Below are 15,302 nucleotides of genomic sequence, written 5' to 3'. Positions count from 1 at the left end.
CACCAGTGATGGGGCACTATTCCTCCTACTGACACCAGTGATGGGGCACTATTCCTCCTACTGACACCAGTTACTAGGCACTATTCCTCCTACTGACACCAGTGATGGGGCATTATTCCTCCTGCTGACACCAGTGATGGGGCACTGTTCCTCCTACTAACACCAATAACTAGGCATATTCCTCCTACTGACACCAGTGATGGAGCATTATTCCTCCTACTAACACCAGTGATGGAGCACTATTCCTCCTACTGACAGAAGTGTTTGGGCACAAAGTTGTCCTACTGACACCAGTAACTAGGCACTATTCCTCCTACTGACACCAGTGATGGAGCACTATTACGCCTACTGACAGCAATGACAGGGCACTATTTCTCCTACTGACACCAGTAATGGGGCACAATTCCTCCTACTGACACCAGTGATAGGGCACAATTCCTCCTACTGACACCAGTGATAGGGCACTATTCCTCCTACTGACACTAGTAACTAGGCACTAATCCTCCTACTGACACCAGTGATGGAGCACTCTTCCTACTACTGACACCAGTGATGGGGCACTATTCCTCCTACTGACACCAGTGATGGGGCACTATTCCTCCTACTGACACCAGTAACTAGGCACTATTCCTCCTATTGACACCAGTGATGGGGCATTATTCCTCCTACTGACACCAGTGATGGAGCACTATTCCTCCTATTGACAGCAGTGTTTGGGCACTATTCGTCCTACTGACACCAGTAACTAGACACTATTCCTCTTACAGACACCAGTGATGGAGCACTATTCCTCCTACTGACAGCAATGACGGGCACTATTCCTTCTACTGACACCAGTAATGGGGCACTATTCCTCCTACTGACACCAGTGATGGGGCATTATTCCTCCTGCTGACACCAGTGATGGGGCACTGTTCCTCCTACTAACACCAATAACTAGGCATATTCCTCCTACTGACACCAGTGATGGAGCATTATTCCTCCTACTAACACCAGTGATGGAGCACTATTCCTCCTACTGACAGAAGTGTTTGGGCACAAAGTTGTCCTACTGACACCAGTAACTAGGCACTATTCCTCCTAGTGACACCAGTGATGGAGCACTATTACGCCTACTGACAGCAATGACAGGGCACTATTTCTCCTACTGACACCAGTAATGGGGCACTATTCCTCCTACTGACACCAGTGATGGGGCACTATTCCTCCTACTGACAGCAATGAAGGGGCACTATTCCTCCTACTGACACCAGTGATTGGGCATTATTTCTCCTGCTGACACCAGTGATGGGGCACTATTCCTCCTACTGACACCAGTGAATAGGCACTATTCCTCCTACTGACACCAATGACGATGCACAATTACTTCTATTGCCACCAGTGACTGGGCATTATCCCTCCTACTGACACCAATGATGATGCACAATTACTGCTACTGCCACCAGTGACTGGGCATGAAACACACATTATTGTGGTTGTAAAGGCTGAAGGTTTTTTACATTCATGCATTCTATACTTACATGAGCCCGGTCCAGATCCAGCAATGTGCACAACAGCAAAATTTCTCCCGAGACTCTCTCTCCTCATTGGCTGAGACAGAAGCGGGAGCCATTGGCTCCCTCTGCTGTCAATCACAACCAGTGAGCCAATGAGGCGAGAGCAGGGGGGGTGAGGCCAAGCCGAAGCTTTACGTGTTTAATGGACGCATAGTGCAGGGCTCAGTTGTGAAGCAGCTTGCTATTGGGGGCACTGGTCAAGGGGGAGGAGCCAGGAGCACCGGCAGGGGAGTCACTACATTGCCCCAGAATCGATCCACCATAATGCCCAAGATCCGGGCCACTACGTCGCCCCAGATCCAGGCCACTATATCGCCCTAGAACCGGACCACTAAAGCGCCCCCAGATCCAGGCCACTACATCGCCCCAGAACCGGACCACTAAAGCACCCTAGAATCGGGCCACTACATCGCTATAGAATTTGACTGCTACATTGCCCAAGATCCGGGCCACTATATCGCCCCAGAACCAGGTGACTACATCCCCCGGATTCCGGCTACTATACTGCCCCAGAATCAGACCACTACATCACCCCAGAATCGAGCCACTACATCACCACAAACCAGGCCACCACATCACCCCAGATCTGGACCAGTACATCGCCCCAAATCCGGGCCACTACATCGCCCCAGAAGCAGGCCACTACATCGCCCCAGAATTGGGCCACTGCATCATCCCAGAAGTGGGCTACTACAACACCCCAGAATATTTAGCTGAATCTAAAATCCTGTGACATACAATGAAGGTAAATAAAATTTGTGTGATGCAAACCATGTATAATGTCTGAACCTAGATGGGTCTGTCCTTTGGAGAGATATGCAGATAAAGGCATGGTCAGTAGGTAGTACTGAGATCTCTGTGAGAGGTAGTAAATGCATGGAAGTGTTACACTTGCACATTACTTTGCATGCATGCACTTAACATAAAAACTATGATGATAGGTTCACTTTAAAGTTCACTTTAAAGTGTTCTTCAACCACTTCATGTCTGATGTATGTATAAGTGTCCTATGTTTTTATGTTGGGATTGAGTACGGCAATGCTGGCCAATGGCACTTTACTGTAGTATGTTGTGCTGCACTACAATGCATGTACTTTGCCTGCTACTGTAACTGTGTTTTGTACACCTCAAAATTAATATCATTGTAACATACATATGTAAAGGGAGTCTAAAATGTTATAATAAACTCAGTCACTAAAATCTCATATTAGCCCTAACGTGTTAATGTATTTTCAAAAGTAAATTTCAGCCTTTTAGCTCTGCAAATTTCAACACAATCATCAAATAATACCTAATGTGTCTACTATCAAGGTCAATGTTAACGTGACACTAAACAATATCCCTTTTCTCCAAAAATAATCAATGCATATCTGTTATCTACTACTTGACTGTGCTTGGATGCTGGTGGAACAAATATCCTGCAGGCTTCTCAGAACCATAGGTAACCACAGTCATTAAGTACTATTACTGGAAACATCCAATATCCCAAGAGAAATTATCAAGGAAAATGAAACAGTCCCACCGGTGCGTGAATACTAAACATGGATGAGGCATTTTCGAACACACAAGTCAAACCCACCTGAGTTATCCTGCAGGAAAGCTGACAGACAATCACAGACGGTGGAGGCAAGTACACATGACTCTCAGTTATGTTCAACTATGGAATGGGGAATGCCACCACCTCCTAAGATTGGCGGTTGGCTTTGACAGCTTCCCAGTGGAATAGCTCAGGAAGGTGCAGACTCATGTCCAAGAATGCCTGAGCTCTTTCCTCATACTGAATATCATGGTTGGGATGGGTGGGTGGAGCAGTGAACTCTACTTAGGAGCTCTCACCATAGAAGTCCAAGATTGTTGGTAGAGACTACAACTGACCAATTACAAGTATGCAGCAAATGTTAACAGAATCCCTGATCTGCAAACTTGTTCCAGGTCAGTGACTCAGAAATTATTGATGCCATTTAATCATTTTGCAGCCAGGCATCCAACACTTTCAGCAAGCAATGGCAGTCAGCAAAGGTTTTCTTAAAACCTTTCCACCTATACACAATATCAAACACTGAAACAGCTCAGAAACCAAATAAAACAGCATTGACATTAATGAATGTCATTTCCCAACCCTTACCCTTTATTGCTGGCCCTAGGAATGTTATTCTTAAGCTGGGCATACTTGAGTCTGGCTATGGCCGATCAACAAAAAAAAATCAAAAGATTCCCTGATTCACATAAGCGAGGTGGACAGAGGACTCCTCCCCGCTGTGTAACTGTGTCTGACAGAGGGGACTCCTCTACTGCCAGAATATTCTGATCAGCGCTGCAGCCAAGAATTTTCCAACAAGCCCATTCATGAGAAGTGGATAATTAGATCGACTTCTCGCGAACAGGAATGGCTATAGAATATAGATTGAAATTTGACCAGCCCCTGCTGAGCTGGACATATTTCAGTCCATCTATAGCCAGCTTTAGCCATTACTATACTATGTTGGTTACAAGCGTCATTAGGCCACTTTTATGCTCTACTGACTTGGTTGCATTATGGAATTTTCATACTGTTTATTTGAAATGGATAATTGTAAAATTCAATAAAAATGTATTGAGAAAATATTGGTGGATACAAAGCTCATTGAGAAAAATCAGGAAAGTTGTTTCGAATAACCAGCTAAATTATAGCATTTTTTAAAACGTGCTAAGAAAAAAACTTGGAAATTGGGTGATATTTTATTGCTTCCTTGTTGGAGTGATCATTCCTTACTTCCTGTGTTGGTGACCAAAGTAAAAAAGTCAGACAACAGACAGAGCAATAAAAACATAACAGAGATTCCCGACTGCCTGCCCGCAATGTACTGCGGACAGATGGCAGCTACAGGCAAAGCGACGTACAGGTACGTCACTCTGGCTCTACTAACACAGGGGGCGCCGCGCACCCGAGCAGGTGCGCAGCACACCCCGCCCATGAATGAAGATGCCAGTGAATGCGATCACATGATCTCAATGTTAGCAAAGCGGTTTGGATTCAAAACAGCTCTGCTTCTCTTCCTAGTGAGCTGTGATTGGCCCACAGCTGTCACATGAAACATGGGGCCAATCACGCACCCTGTACCATGTCCCCAGCTCCAGCCAATCACAGATCACTACAGATCTTGAGCTGTCAAAAACATAGCTCATTCATGACAGTTCATTAATGAGTTAGGTTCATGACAGCAAGCTTTGCATTGCAGGAGAAATGATCTTTATTTCTCCCACAAAGCAAAGTGTAAAAAAAAAGTAAAAGAAGTAAAAAATGATCACCCCCCACAGTAGTACATTGTTACTATGGTAACATTGTACTATTCTGATAAAAGTATTTAAAAGAAAAATGTAAAACAAAAACCGTATTGAGAATTCTTTTAACTACTTGCCAACTGCTTACCCACATTTTGCAGGTGAGCAGCAGCTCTGGGCAAAGCGACATAATCTTACGTTGCTTTCTATTTTGGGGTGCGAACGCGCCTGCGCCCCCCGCTGCCCCCAGGTTGGTCCAGGGAGAGAAGAGAGAACACAGCTCTGAGTAAAATCACTACATTTTACACACACACATGCAGGGGCGAACTAACAACTCATGGGGCCCCCGGGCAATAGGGGGATCATGGGGCCCCTGTGTCCTTGCCCAAACTCAAAAAAGCCTATGAAAAAGGTACCAGGGGTTTCTCATGGGGCCCCCTACTGACCCCGGGCCCTCAGGCAGTGCCTGAGTTTCCAAATGGTCAGTCTGCCCCTGCACACGTTAGATTAGCACATGTGACCCTTTGATCGCCCCGTCACCCAGCCCTTGCCATTAGTACAGTGTCAGTATATAGAATTTTTCACTGATCACTGTATTCCTGCCATTAGCAGAAGTGCTAACCATTTAGCCACTGTGCTGTCCATTTTCTTGTTATCATTAACAAATTCCATGCAAATGACTTAGCAGCACAAAACGATACTTGGTTCAGTTTTCTATAAAAGAGGTGATACTAGGAGGTGGATAGGGGATAGAACGAATAGATGGTGCTTAGAGATGGGTAGGGGCCGGAGACAAGGGTGACTCAGAACTTGTAGACTGATGTGAATGTACTATATATATATATATATATATATGTAAAGCGCTACGCAAAATTGACGGCGCTATATAAGTACCTGTAATAATAATAATAGTTCTACCTGCACCTATTCTCTGAGAAAAAAAAGCCCTGAGTATGAAGATCATTTAGCCCGGGTTCACACTGATGCAGTGCGGCACACCGCATGTGATTCGCGCAGAAACCGCACCGCATTCCTGTGCAAATCACATGCGATGTCTGTGTGGTGCAATTTGAGCTGTACATTTTGGATGGCTCAAATCGCACCGCATTCACACCAAAAAAGTGCAGGACCCTTTTTTAGCCTGGGTTCACACTGATGCGATGTGGAATTTGCACTGGTTTCTGTGTGATTTCCGCATCTCATCATAATCGCACCCCACTCACACGAACCATTGCGGGTGTGTATTTTAAGTTAACGACACTCTGAAAACAGTTCGTAAAACACGGTGCGATGTGCAGATTCGGATCGGTGTTCACACCCATGCGATCCGATTCTGGTGCGGACTAAAAAAGGGTCCTGCACTTTTTTGGTGCTGATGCGGTGCGATTTGAGCCATACAAAATGTACGTCTCAAATTGCACCGCACAGAAATCGAGTGTGATTTGCACAGGAATGCGGTGCAGTTCCTGTGCGAATCACATGCGGTGTGCCGCACCGCATCAGTGTGAACCCGGGCTTAGTCTGCACCAGAATCGGATCGCATGGGTGTTCACACCCATGCGATCCGATTCTGCACATCACACCGCGTTTTGCGAACTCATTTCAGGGTGTCGTTAACAGAAACCGGTGCAAATTCCACACCGCATCAGTGTGAACCCAGGTTTAGAGTGCATGGATGCTGGTATACATTATTTTTAGTGATTTCTAATATATTATTTTAGATATCAGTGATTGAGAGTGCACATTGTTTGCATTTTATGTAGCAGATTACTGGGGATACTTTTTTATTTACATATTTATTTGTGCGCACATTTTTATGTATTCCTTGTTACTTGGATTTATATATCTCTTTTGATGCATAGCAGCTCACAAGGGATACAGTGTTAATAGCTTTGGGCTGATGTGCCCTACATCATTGTTATCTGTCTCTCCTGACCCATAGCACATATGCAATGCACTTTCTGACCTCCTATTCCCCAGTGACTGAGGCTGAGCCCTCCCCCGGCAGACGTGATGTTCTCAGCCTATCTCCTCCCTGTCATTTATCTCCAGCAGACACACAGCCCAGCACACCGCAGAGCCAAACAAGCCCCGCCCACCGCCCTTCTAATGCCAGCGTCCTGCCCTGATTCGCTACGGCTCTTCATGCCAGCGGAACCTCCCTCTAATTGGTGCGCTCCACCCCGGTCGCCGATTGGCTCAGCCCAGCGAGGTGGGTGGGGTTGGACCTGGTTCTGTTTTGCAGTGGATACCCTCCCCGCTTCCGGTCCTTGCTGTATTCTCTGCCGTTACTCGGAGACACAAAGCGACGGAAGCTGGGCATAGCTGAAGGATGGCCTGCGCTCCAGTATAGGTCGGGCACAGAGCTGCCGAGCCCTGGACATAATGTGACATGTCAATGCCCTGAGCGGCGGGCCCCTCACGGGACATGCAGGATGTTCGCTGCCCGGATCGCCAGTGACGTGCCCTCGAGCGAGTGGAGCCAGCGGGGCAGACAGGTGCGGGGGGCCCCTGAATGAGAGCCCCGCAGCCCCAACATGGAGGTGGTGGGAGACTTCGAGTACTGCAGGAAGGACCTGATCGGGCATGGAGCCTTCGCCGTGGTGTTCAAAGGGCGGCACAGGAAGGTAAGAGGATGGTGGTGGGGTGACAACCGCTCTTGTCTTTGTGTGTCAGGGGACATAGCCTCCTTTTGTCCTCATCCATAGCCTGCCTATGCCCTCATCCATAGCCTGCCTGTGCCCTCATCCATAGTGTCAGGGAGAGAATACATATTGATGACAGCTCAGCACACCCTCCACACTTATCAACAAATACCACCGATCACTTCAAGGATCAGACTCCCTATACTGAATTATTCATCATTTCCTACAGACTGGAAATCAACCATGCATTCCACTGTGTTGAGGGACTATGTAATGTACATGACAACCCAGGTATGGGGGGGGGGGGAGGGTCAGTCCATTGAGGACACCACTTGCAAAGCTTACCCTTCCAAAGAAGAGATCTACAGCCCCAATGATGTACTGTGTATACCAGCCTTTCCCAACCAGGAGTTTGGGGAATCCTTGGGTTCCTAAAGAGGTTGCTAGGGGTTCCTGGAAAAACTAGCAATTTTTGTCTTACAGAAAAGTAACCAACGACAACAAAGATATTTTTAGCTTTCTGTAAGGGTGACCACCTTTTCACTGATCGCCTATGGAAGGAGCATGGTTCCCATAGACTGCCAATGAAAGAAGCATCCTCCTGACCACTATTAGGAGCATGGTTCCCACAGACTGCCAATGGAAGATGAATTCTACCCATTGAAGAAGCATTCTTCCCACTGACTAACATTGGAAGAGGCATTCTTCCCACCAACTGGTAATGGGAGAAGCATTCTTCCCACTGACCGCTAATGGATGGAGCATTCTACCCACTGACCACCAAAGAAAGAAGCGTCCCTCCCGCCAGTGGAAGAAGCGTCCCTCCCGCCAGTGGAAGAAGCGTCCCTCCCGCCAGTGGAAGAAGCATCCCTCCCGCTGACCGCCATTGGTAGAAGCGTCCTAATCACCGAGCGCTAATGGAAGGGCATTCTTCCCACCGCCTGCCAATGAGAAAAGTATTCTATCCACCAAACGTAAATTAAAGAAGCATCCTACCCACCAACAGTCAATTGGAGAAGCGTTCTACCCGCCGGTCGCCAACGGCAGTGGTGTTCTACCTGGCAGTGGCGTTCTACCCGCCGGTCGCCAACGGCAGTGGTGTTCTACCTGGCAGTGGCGTTCTACCCGCCGGCCGCCAACGGCAGTGGCGTTCTACCCACCAGCAGCAGCGGCGTTCTACCCGTTGGCCGCCGACGGAAGGGGGCCGTTCTGCCCAGCGTCCCGCCAGCGGTAGGGGGCCGTTCTGCCCAGCGTCCCGCCAGCGGTAGGGGGCCGTTCTGCCCAGCGTCCCGCCAGCGGTAGGGGGCCGTTCTGCCCAGCGTCCCGCCAGCGGTAGGGGGCCGTTCTGCCCAGCGTCTCGCCAGCGGAAAAGGGTGGCCGTTCTGACCAGCGTCCTGCCAAATAAAGGCTGGCTGTTCTGTTCACCAACTACCAGGCTAATGTACCATGGGCTGTAGATATATTACCTTTTGGCAGGGGTTCTCTGTCCATGTTAAAATAGTTGAATATTGTATAGATTGTGTGATGAAGGCTGGTTGTTGAAACTTGTTACATTTGAAGAATTGACCAGCAGTACATTATCTGGATCTTCAGTCTTTTATGGATGTATTCAGATCTACTTGGCCTCTTCCTTATTACTGAAATAGGTGTAACTCCAAACCGCTCTATAGTTTTATAAGGAATTAGATTTCCAAACTGCTGACAGTGTTCTAGTTTCCCGTACAGAATATTGAGAGATCTGTGTTTTTCTCTGTTAGATGCAGGTAACATGTTGAGACTATTGGATCCACATTAGTTGGTGCTTCCATCCCAGAAAGCAGTGTCAGTGAGTAGTGACACCAGTGTGTAGCAGAAAAATAAAAACATTGTGTCTTTGTTGTATTTGATATCAAACCCTGGAGTGTTGGGTGCTGAAGCTTTTAGATGACCCCACACACTGTAACACTTGCCCCTAAGTGCTGTCATTATAGGGCAATCCACAGGTTTCATTCTTGTTTCCAATAGTTATATTAACCAGCATCACTCCAAAGTCTGTCCTTGTTTTTCTTGTGACTGTGTGTTATGTAGAACCTGCAGCTGTGTGCATTTGAAAATGATCTACCTAAATAATCATCTAAATTTGCATTTTTAACATATCACAATACTGTTTAGAGCTTTTGGCTTGCTCTAGCTTTATACGTTTCTCTATAAAGTGTGTTGATGTAAATCATAGTCCCTTTGCTTGGCAATTACTTTTGGCCATACACTTAGTTTTAACTGATTTTTCACAGGTCCAGGCTCCCTCCCAAAATATTAAAAGTCCTGTAGCTTCTGACTTTTAATATAAGGACACTTACCTGTCCTGGGTTCCAGCAATGTTCTCAACCAGGGACACCAGCAGTGAAGCCTTGCGGCTTCACATCCACGCTCCTACTATGCATGCTTGTGCGGCGCTGCACTGTGAATGGTCCTGCAGTCTTCTGGGACCTGTGAAGTGTCCCAGAAGGCTGTGGGGGAAGAAGGAGGAGGGGGGGGCAAACTTCTGTGTCAGTCTGTCAAAACCAGGTATCCACCCCCCCTCCAAAAAAAAAAAAAAAAAGAAAGCCAAATGTGGGAGGGGGGAGGATACAAACAAGCAAAACTTCCCCTTTTGGCTGAAGTTCTGCTTTAACTAATAGATTTCTCTATCCAGCACTGATCGAGGAAGATTTTCCAACATGTCCCTTTATCAAATATCAATGTGACTTCTGTTGAGCAGAGAGGGCCACGCACGGATTGAGATTTAGCCTCCTGAACTGGATGGATTATGCATGGCCAGCTTTAGTTTTACACTGCAGACCCACTTCAGTCCAAGAAACAATGGAGACTTACCCATTAGGGTGGTTTTCACTGAATTATTATTGGACATTTGATCTCATTTCAGAGCAGTGGATGGCTGAGTGTTTTTAATGAAGAACAAAACTGAACAAAGCTCATGTTTAGTTTTAAGTAGCATGGAGTGAATATTTAGCTAAACACCCGGCTGTGTTGATTCTGTCTATCTCAGTATAAAACGAATGCACTGAGTGCTCTCAGGGTTATTGACATAAGTGTTATCTGTTCCATCATGGAAACTGATATCTATGAAAATTGAATCCTTTTGCATCAGTCTTCAGTTCAGATCAGTATACATTCATCGTTCTCATGTCCATTTTTATTTTTGTTATTGTTGTTGAAGAACATAGTCATAGATGGACAAATGTAAAAACAAAAATATGTTTCTTGCCTAAAAAAACAGATGTGATGGATGTAAATGATGACTTCTGCTTGCGTGCACAAAAATGGAGAAGGACACATACATTTTCTGTTTCTTTCTTCGGCTGTAAACTGACTTGGATGTACGTTCGTTTACACTTGCCTGGTCATAGATATCGATTGTGATTCAGTCTGGATTCATATGAAAAACGTGACAGATCTCTTTACCTACTTATACAGTGTTGCATAGGACTCTTTATAATTGATCACCTTGATGCAGTTCCTCATACTTAAATATGGACTCTTTATGGGGTCCTGGCTGGACCCCTCCTCTTTTAAACCTTTTGTGTGTTTTTTTTTTTTTTGTTATTGTCGCCATTGCATACATTTTGCCTATGTAGACAGTTCAAGTTGGTACATGATTTTGTTACTCTGTACAGTCGTATTACTATTTAAAATCATAATAAAAAGATTAAAACAAAAACTGTTTCAATAGGTTTGCCTTTAAAGTTGATGCTGACACATGTCCAGGGTCAGAATAAATGGTTCTCCTTGATGTCATTATTGGCAGGCTCACTCTGCTTTTGGCATAATATCATTTGAGCTTAATAGCCAATGATGTATCCAGTCCCAGAAATTGAAATGTAGGACTGAGGGTTTAATTTGTTAAGTGTTTTTGTAGTTACCACATACAGAATGGAATCCCTGTTTGGATATTCAGTGTCTGTGTGATCATCCTCTCCTGCTGCTATCACATTTCCCATACTTGTGACAAAGATGTGTGCCTGATCCCTGGCAGGCTTATTTCTTTCAATATTTCAAATAAATCCCTTCTTGTAGGTTCTATGTAAACCATTTGTTGTACTGAACATACGTGTGTTTAAAAAAAAAAAAAAAAAAAATTTGTGTGCCCCTTTTTAAAATCTTTATTTAGATTTTATGACTCTTCATGAATCACTCAACCCTTCCTCTTAGATTGTAAGCTCTAATGAACAGGGCCCTCTGTTTCCTCTTGTACCAAATTATATTGTAACTGTAATGTATGCCTTCATTTTGTAAAGCGATGCACAGACTGTTGACGCTATATAAATCCTATATTAATAATAATGATGATGATTTTGATGTGTTCCATAACATATAGCGGTCATATAATTAAGCCCCAGTAGGCAGTAAAGTTTGTGAACTTAGCAGGTGTATCATCACCACCTTTTTCCTCTTTGCAAAGAAACAGCTTTGCAGTGTGTGGCCTAATCTTCTTGTGAAAGTGGATTGTATGAGGAGAAAGGGCTGGGAGTTTGGCCCCATCCGCGGCTGGAGTGGGGACAGGAAAGAGGAGTCAGGAGATTTGGGTACATTTTTATTTATTTTTTACCTGTTTTGGCCAGAACTGCTTTCAGATTTTTATCACAGTGTTCCCACTGAGGAAGACATATTTTTATTCATGTTCCAATATTAGTGAAGGGAATCTCTTCATTTGGGATGTGTCCAGCAAATAAAGTGTTACTAAACCCGCAATGGTAAAATAATTCTGTATGTGCAGTAATGCTAGGTTCATATCTGTGCGGGTGGTGCCGCTGCGGATCCGCATGAAAACCCGTGCAGCCGCACCACCTGCACAGAGCAATGCGGGCCCGCGGGCGGGTGCTAATAGTTCTAATGGCACGCTGCCCACACTGGAAAATGCAATCGTACTGGGAACCGAGGTTCCTGTGCGGGCTGCGTTTCCGGAAGAAGTGCAGGGACATCTTCCCTGCGTGTCACGGGCACGTGAGTCCATTCAAATGAATGGGCTCTTGTGCCCGTGCAAAACGCGGCCCGCACGGCCGCATATATGTGAACCGGGGCTAAAGCCTTTTTGTTATACTCACTGTGGAACCTGAGGAGTTAATCCTATACATAGTGTAAAAAGGCTGTCTGATCCTCCCCTTCTTTCATTTGACAAAGAGCAGCAGTGGCAAGTCTGCACATGCTCTGTTTGATGTGTATTGCTAGAATTAGTTTTTTTTTTTGGGAGGGAGAGTGCATGAGATCAGCACAGGGCCAATCAGCGCTGTCTAGCCAGAGGGTTAGGGGTTACGCAGCCTTTATAGAACAGTCAGAGTATAATGAAAGCTCCTCCTACAAGCTTTAACCAGTGCCCTGCTGAACACTGATAGAAGTCACAAGACTGCTCTAACTGCTGATGAGAAAAGGTATTTAACAGTTTATATTTACTAAAATAATTGCATTTCCATGTTCTATGTACTGTTGAAGACTGGATATATTGACTGAAGGGTCATGGGTTTAGTAATACTTTTTAAAGAGACCTTTTCCTTTTTAAAATAGAATGTAATGGCCCCAACAAGAATCCAGACAGCAGTAAAACTCACAGAGCTTGAAACCCTTTCCCTCCTTTTTTTGGCAAGTTTTTGTTTGAGTTACACCTGTATGTTAAATTGGGGCTGTAATTGTTAATATAACAGTAACTTGTTCTTTTTGCTGAGGGTCTAGATCAGGTCATTTTAGGTGCTGTGTTTCAGCTCTCATGGTCTGAAAGCTCATTCCAGGTCTGCGGCATAGAAATGATTGGATCTGCTGTGTCAATTTAATAGTACAGGCAACAAGAAATTCCAAAAGATCAGCTGGGTCAGCTTCCATATTTCTTCATGACAGAATTTTCCTCTGATAAAGGTTTGCAGTCTGGAATGTTGGTCTAGGTCAGGGGTGGGCAAACATTTTGACTTGAGGGCCACAATGGGTTCATATATTGGACCCGGGGGCCGGACAAAGAGTAGATGAATGATGTGTATGTGTCATCCATAGTAAGTATAGTAATATTCCCCCATAGTAAGCATAGTAATTAATCCCCCATATAGTAATTCATCCCCCATAGTAATTCATCCCCCCCATAGTAATTCACCCCCCCATAGTAATTCACCCCCCATATAGTAATTCATCCCCCCTATAGTAATTCATCCCCCATAGTAATTCATCCCCCATATTAAGTCCCCAAGTCCCCCCTGTGTCAATTCACTTACCTTTGCTCCGCGCGTTCCTCTCGCCGTGTTCCCGCGCCATTTCGGTGTAGTATGAAAATCTGTCTCCTATGAGGATCTGTCCCCCTCGACTTATCTGCGCATGTGCCAGTTTCAGGCATTAGCAGCCGATCGGCGATCTCCGGCACATGCGCAGATACGTCGAGGGGGACAGGTCAGGGGTGGGCAAACTTTTTGACTTGAGGGCCGCAATGGGTTCATATATTGGACCCGGGGGCCGGACCAAGAGTAGATGAATGATGTGTATGTGTCATCCATAGTAAGTATAGTAATATTCCCCCATAGTAAGCATAGTAATTCATCCCCCATATAGTAATTCATCCCCCATATAGTAATTCATCCCCCATATAGTAATTCATCCCCCATATAGTAATTCATCCCCCCTATAGTAATTCATCCCCCCTATAGTAATTCATCCCCCATATAGTAATTCATCCCCCATATAGTAATTCATCCCCCCTATAGTAATTCATCCCCCATATAGTAATTCATCCCCCATATAGTAATTCATCCCCCCATAGTAATTCACCCCCCATAGTAATTCATCCCCCATATAGTAATTCATTCCCCATATTAATTCATCCCCCATATTAAGTCCCCCCTGTGTCAATTCACTTACCTTTGCTCCGCACGTTCCTCTCGCCGTGTTCCCGCGCCGTTCCGGTGTAGCATGAAAATCTGTCTCCTATGAGGATCTGTCCCCCTCGACGTATCTGCGCATGTGCCAGTTTCAGGCATTAGCAGCCGATCGGCGATCTCCGGCACATGCGCAGATACGTCGAGGGGGACAGATCCTCATAGGAGACAGATTTTCATGCTACACCAGTCTTAAGGGCGGACTGTGAGATGAGCCTAGCTCCGCGGGCCGGATTAAAAGATCCGCCGGGCCGTAGTTTGCCCATTGCTGGTCTAGGTTCTTGAGTAGTGGGCTATTTAAAGGATTTGTCCACACACAAGTGATATTTTAGTTATGACATCTGGTGTGCAGCACCTGACTTTGTAAGGTTACTTTCACACTGATCTGCCACAAAAACGCATATACGTTTTTGCAGCATTTTTACTGAGCTTTTTTCCTGCTATTTTGGAGCATTTTTTTTCTTAAGTACACGTGACTTAAAAACTGCATCAAAAACGCTTCTCAGGTGCATTTTTGAGGCGTTTTCTATTGATTTCAATGGGCAGGAGCATTTTGGTGCGTGTTTTTTTTTTTTTTTTTTTTTTTTTTTATCTGCACAAAAATGCTCCAAAGATGTTGCAAGCAGGATTTTTACACCACAATGGAAGTGCAAAGCCCCAGTGTGAAAACATACATAGAGAAGCATTTTACTTTAACTTTTCAGGTGCTTTTTTTTTTTTTTTTTTTTAATGCAAAAGCGCTTCAAAAACTCTTCCATGTGAAAGTAGCCTAAATGTCTTAGATACTGTCTGCTACAATTTCTATTTCTGCCCACCTGGAGATTTTACATGTTCCTGCTTACCTTTTGTGTGTTCCAGCAAGCAATCTAATTTTATCCACCACAATGTAGAGAAAGGAATCCAACAGGAAGATTGTACCTTCTTGTAATGTCCACAGCAGGTGTGCAGAGCCAGGA

General features: G+C 45.2%; 1 protein-coding gene across 2 annotated transcripts in view; it reads left to right on the top strand.

The window, feature by feature from the left end:
* Positions 1-7,050: 7,050 nt before the first annotated feature.
* The window catches only part of ULK2 (unc-51 like autophagy activating kinase 2), a 163,035-nt gene continuing 154,783 nt past the window's right edge, over positions 7,051-15,302 (top strand). For both annotated transcript variants that reach the window (XM_089676621.1, XM_089676620.1), the window contains exon 1: positions 7,051-7,444. In XM_089676621.1, the coding sequence (XP_089532747.1) occupies positions 7,355-7,444 (90 nt within the window). In that variant the 5' untranslated portion in view covers positions 7,051-7,354. The remainder of the gene's footprint in view (positions 7,445-15,302) is intronic.

The sequence above is a fragment of the Staurois parvus genome, unplaced genomic scaffold (genome assembly GCF_062004578.1).
Source record: "Staurois parvus isolate SC_StPar_1 unplaced genomic scaffold, SC_StPar_1.0 ptg000172l, whole genome shotgun sequence".
Taxonomy (NCBI): domain Eukaryota; kingdom Metazoa; phylum Chordata; class Amphibia; order Anura; family Ranidae; genus Staurois; species Staurois parvus.
The sequence above is the reverse complement of the archived record's forward strand: the minus strand, read 5'-3'. Positions and strand labels throughout refer to the sequence as shown.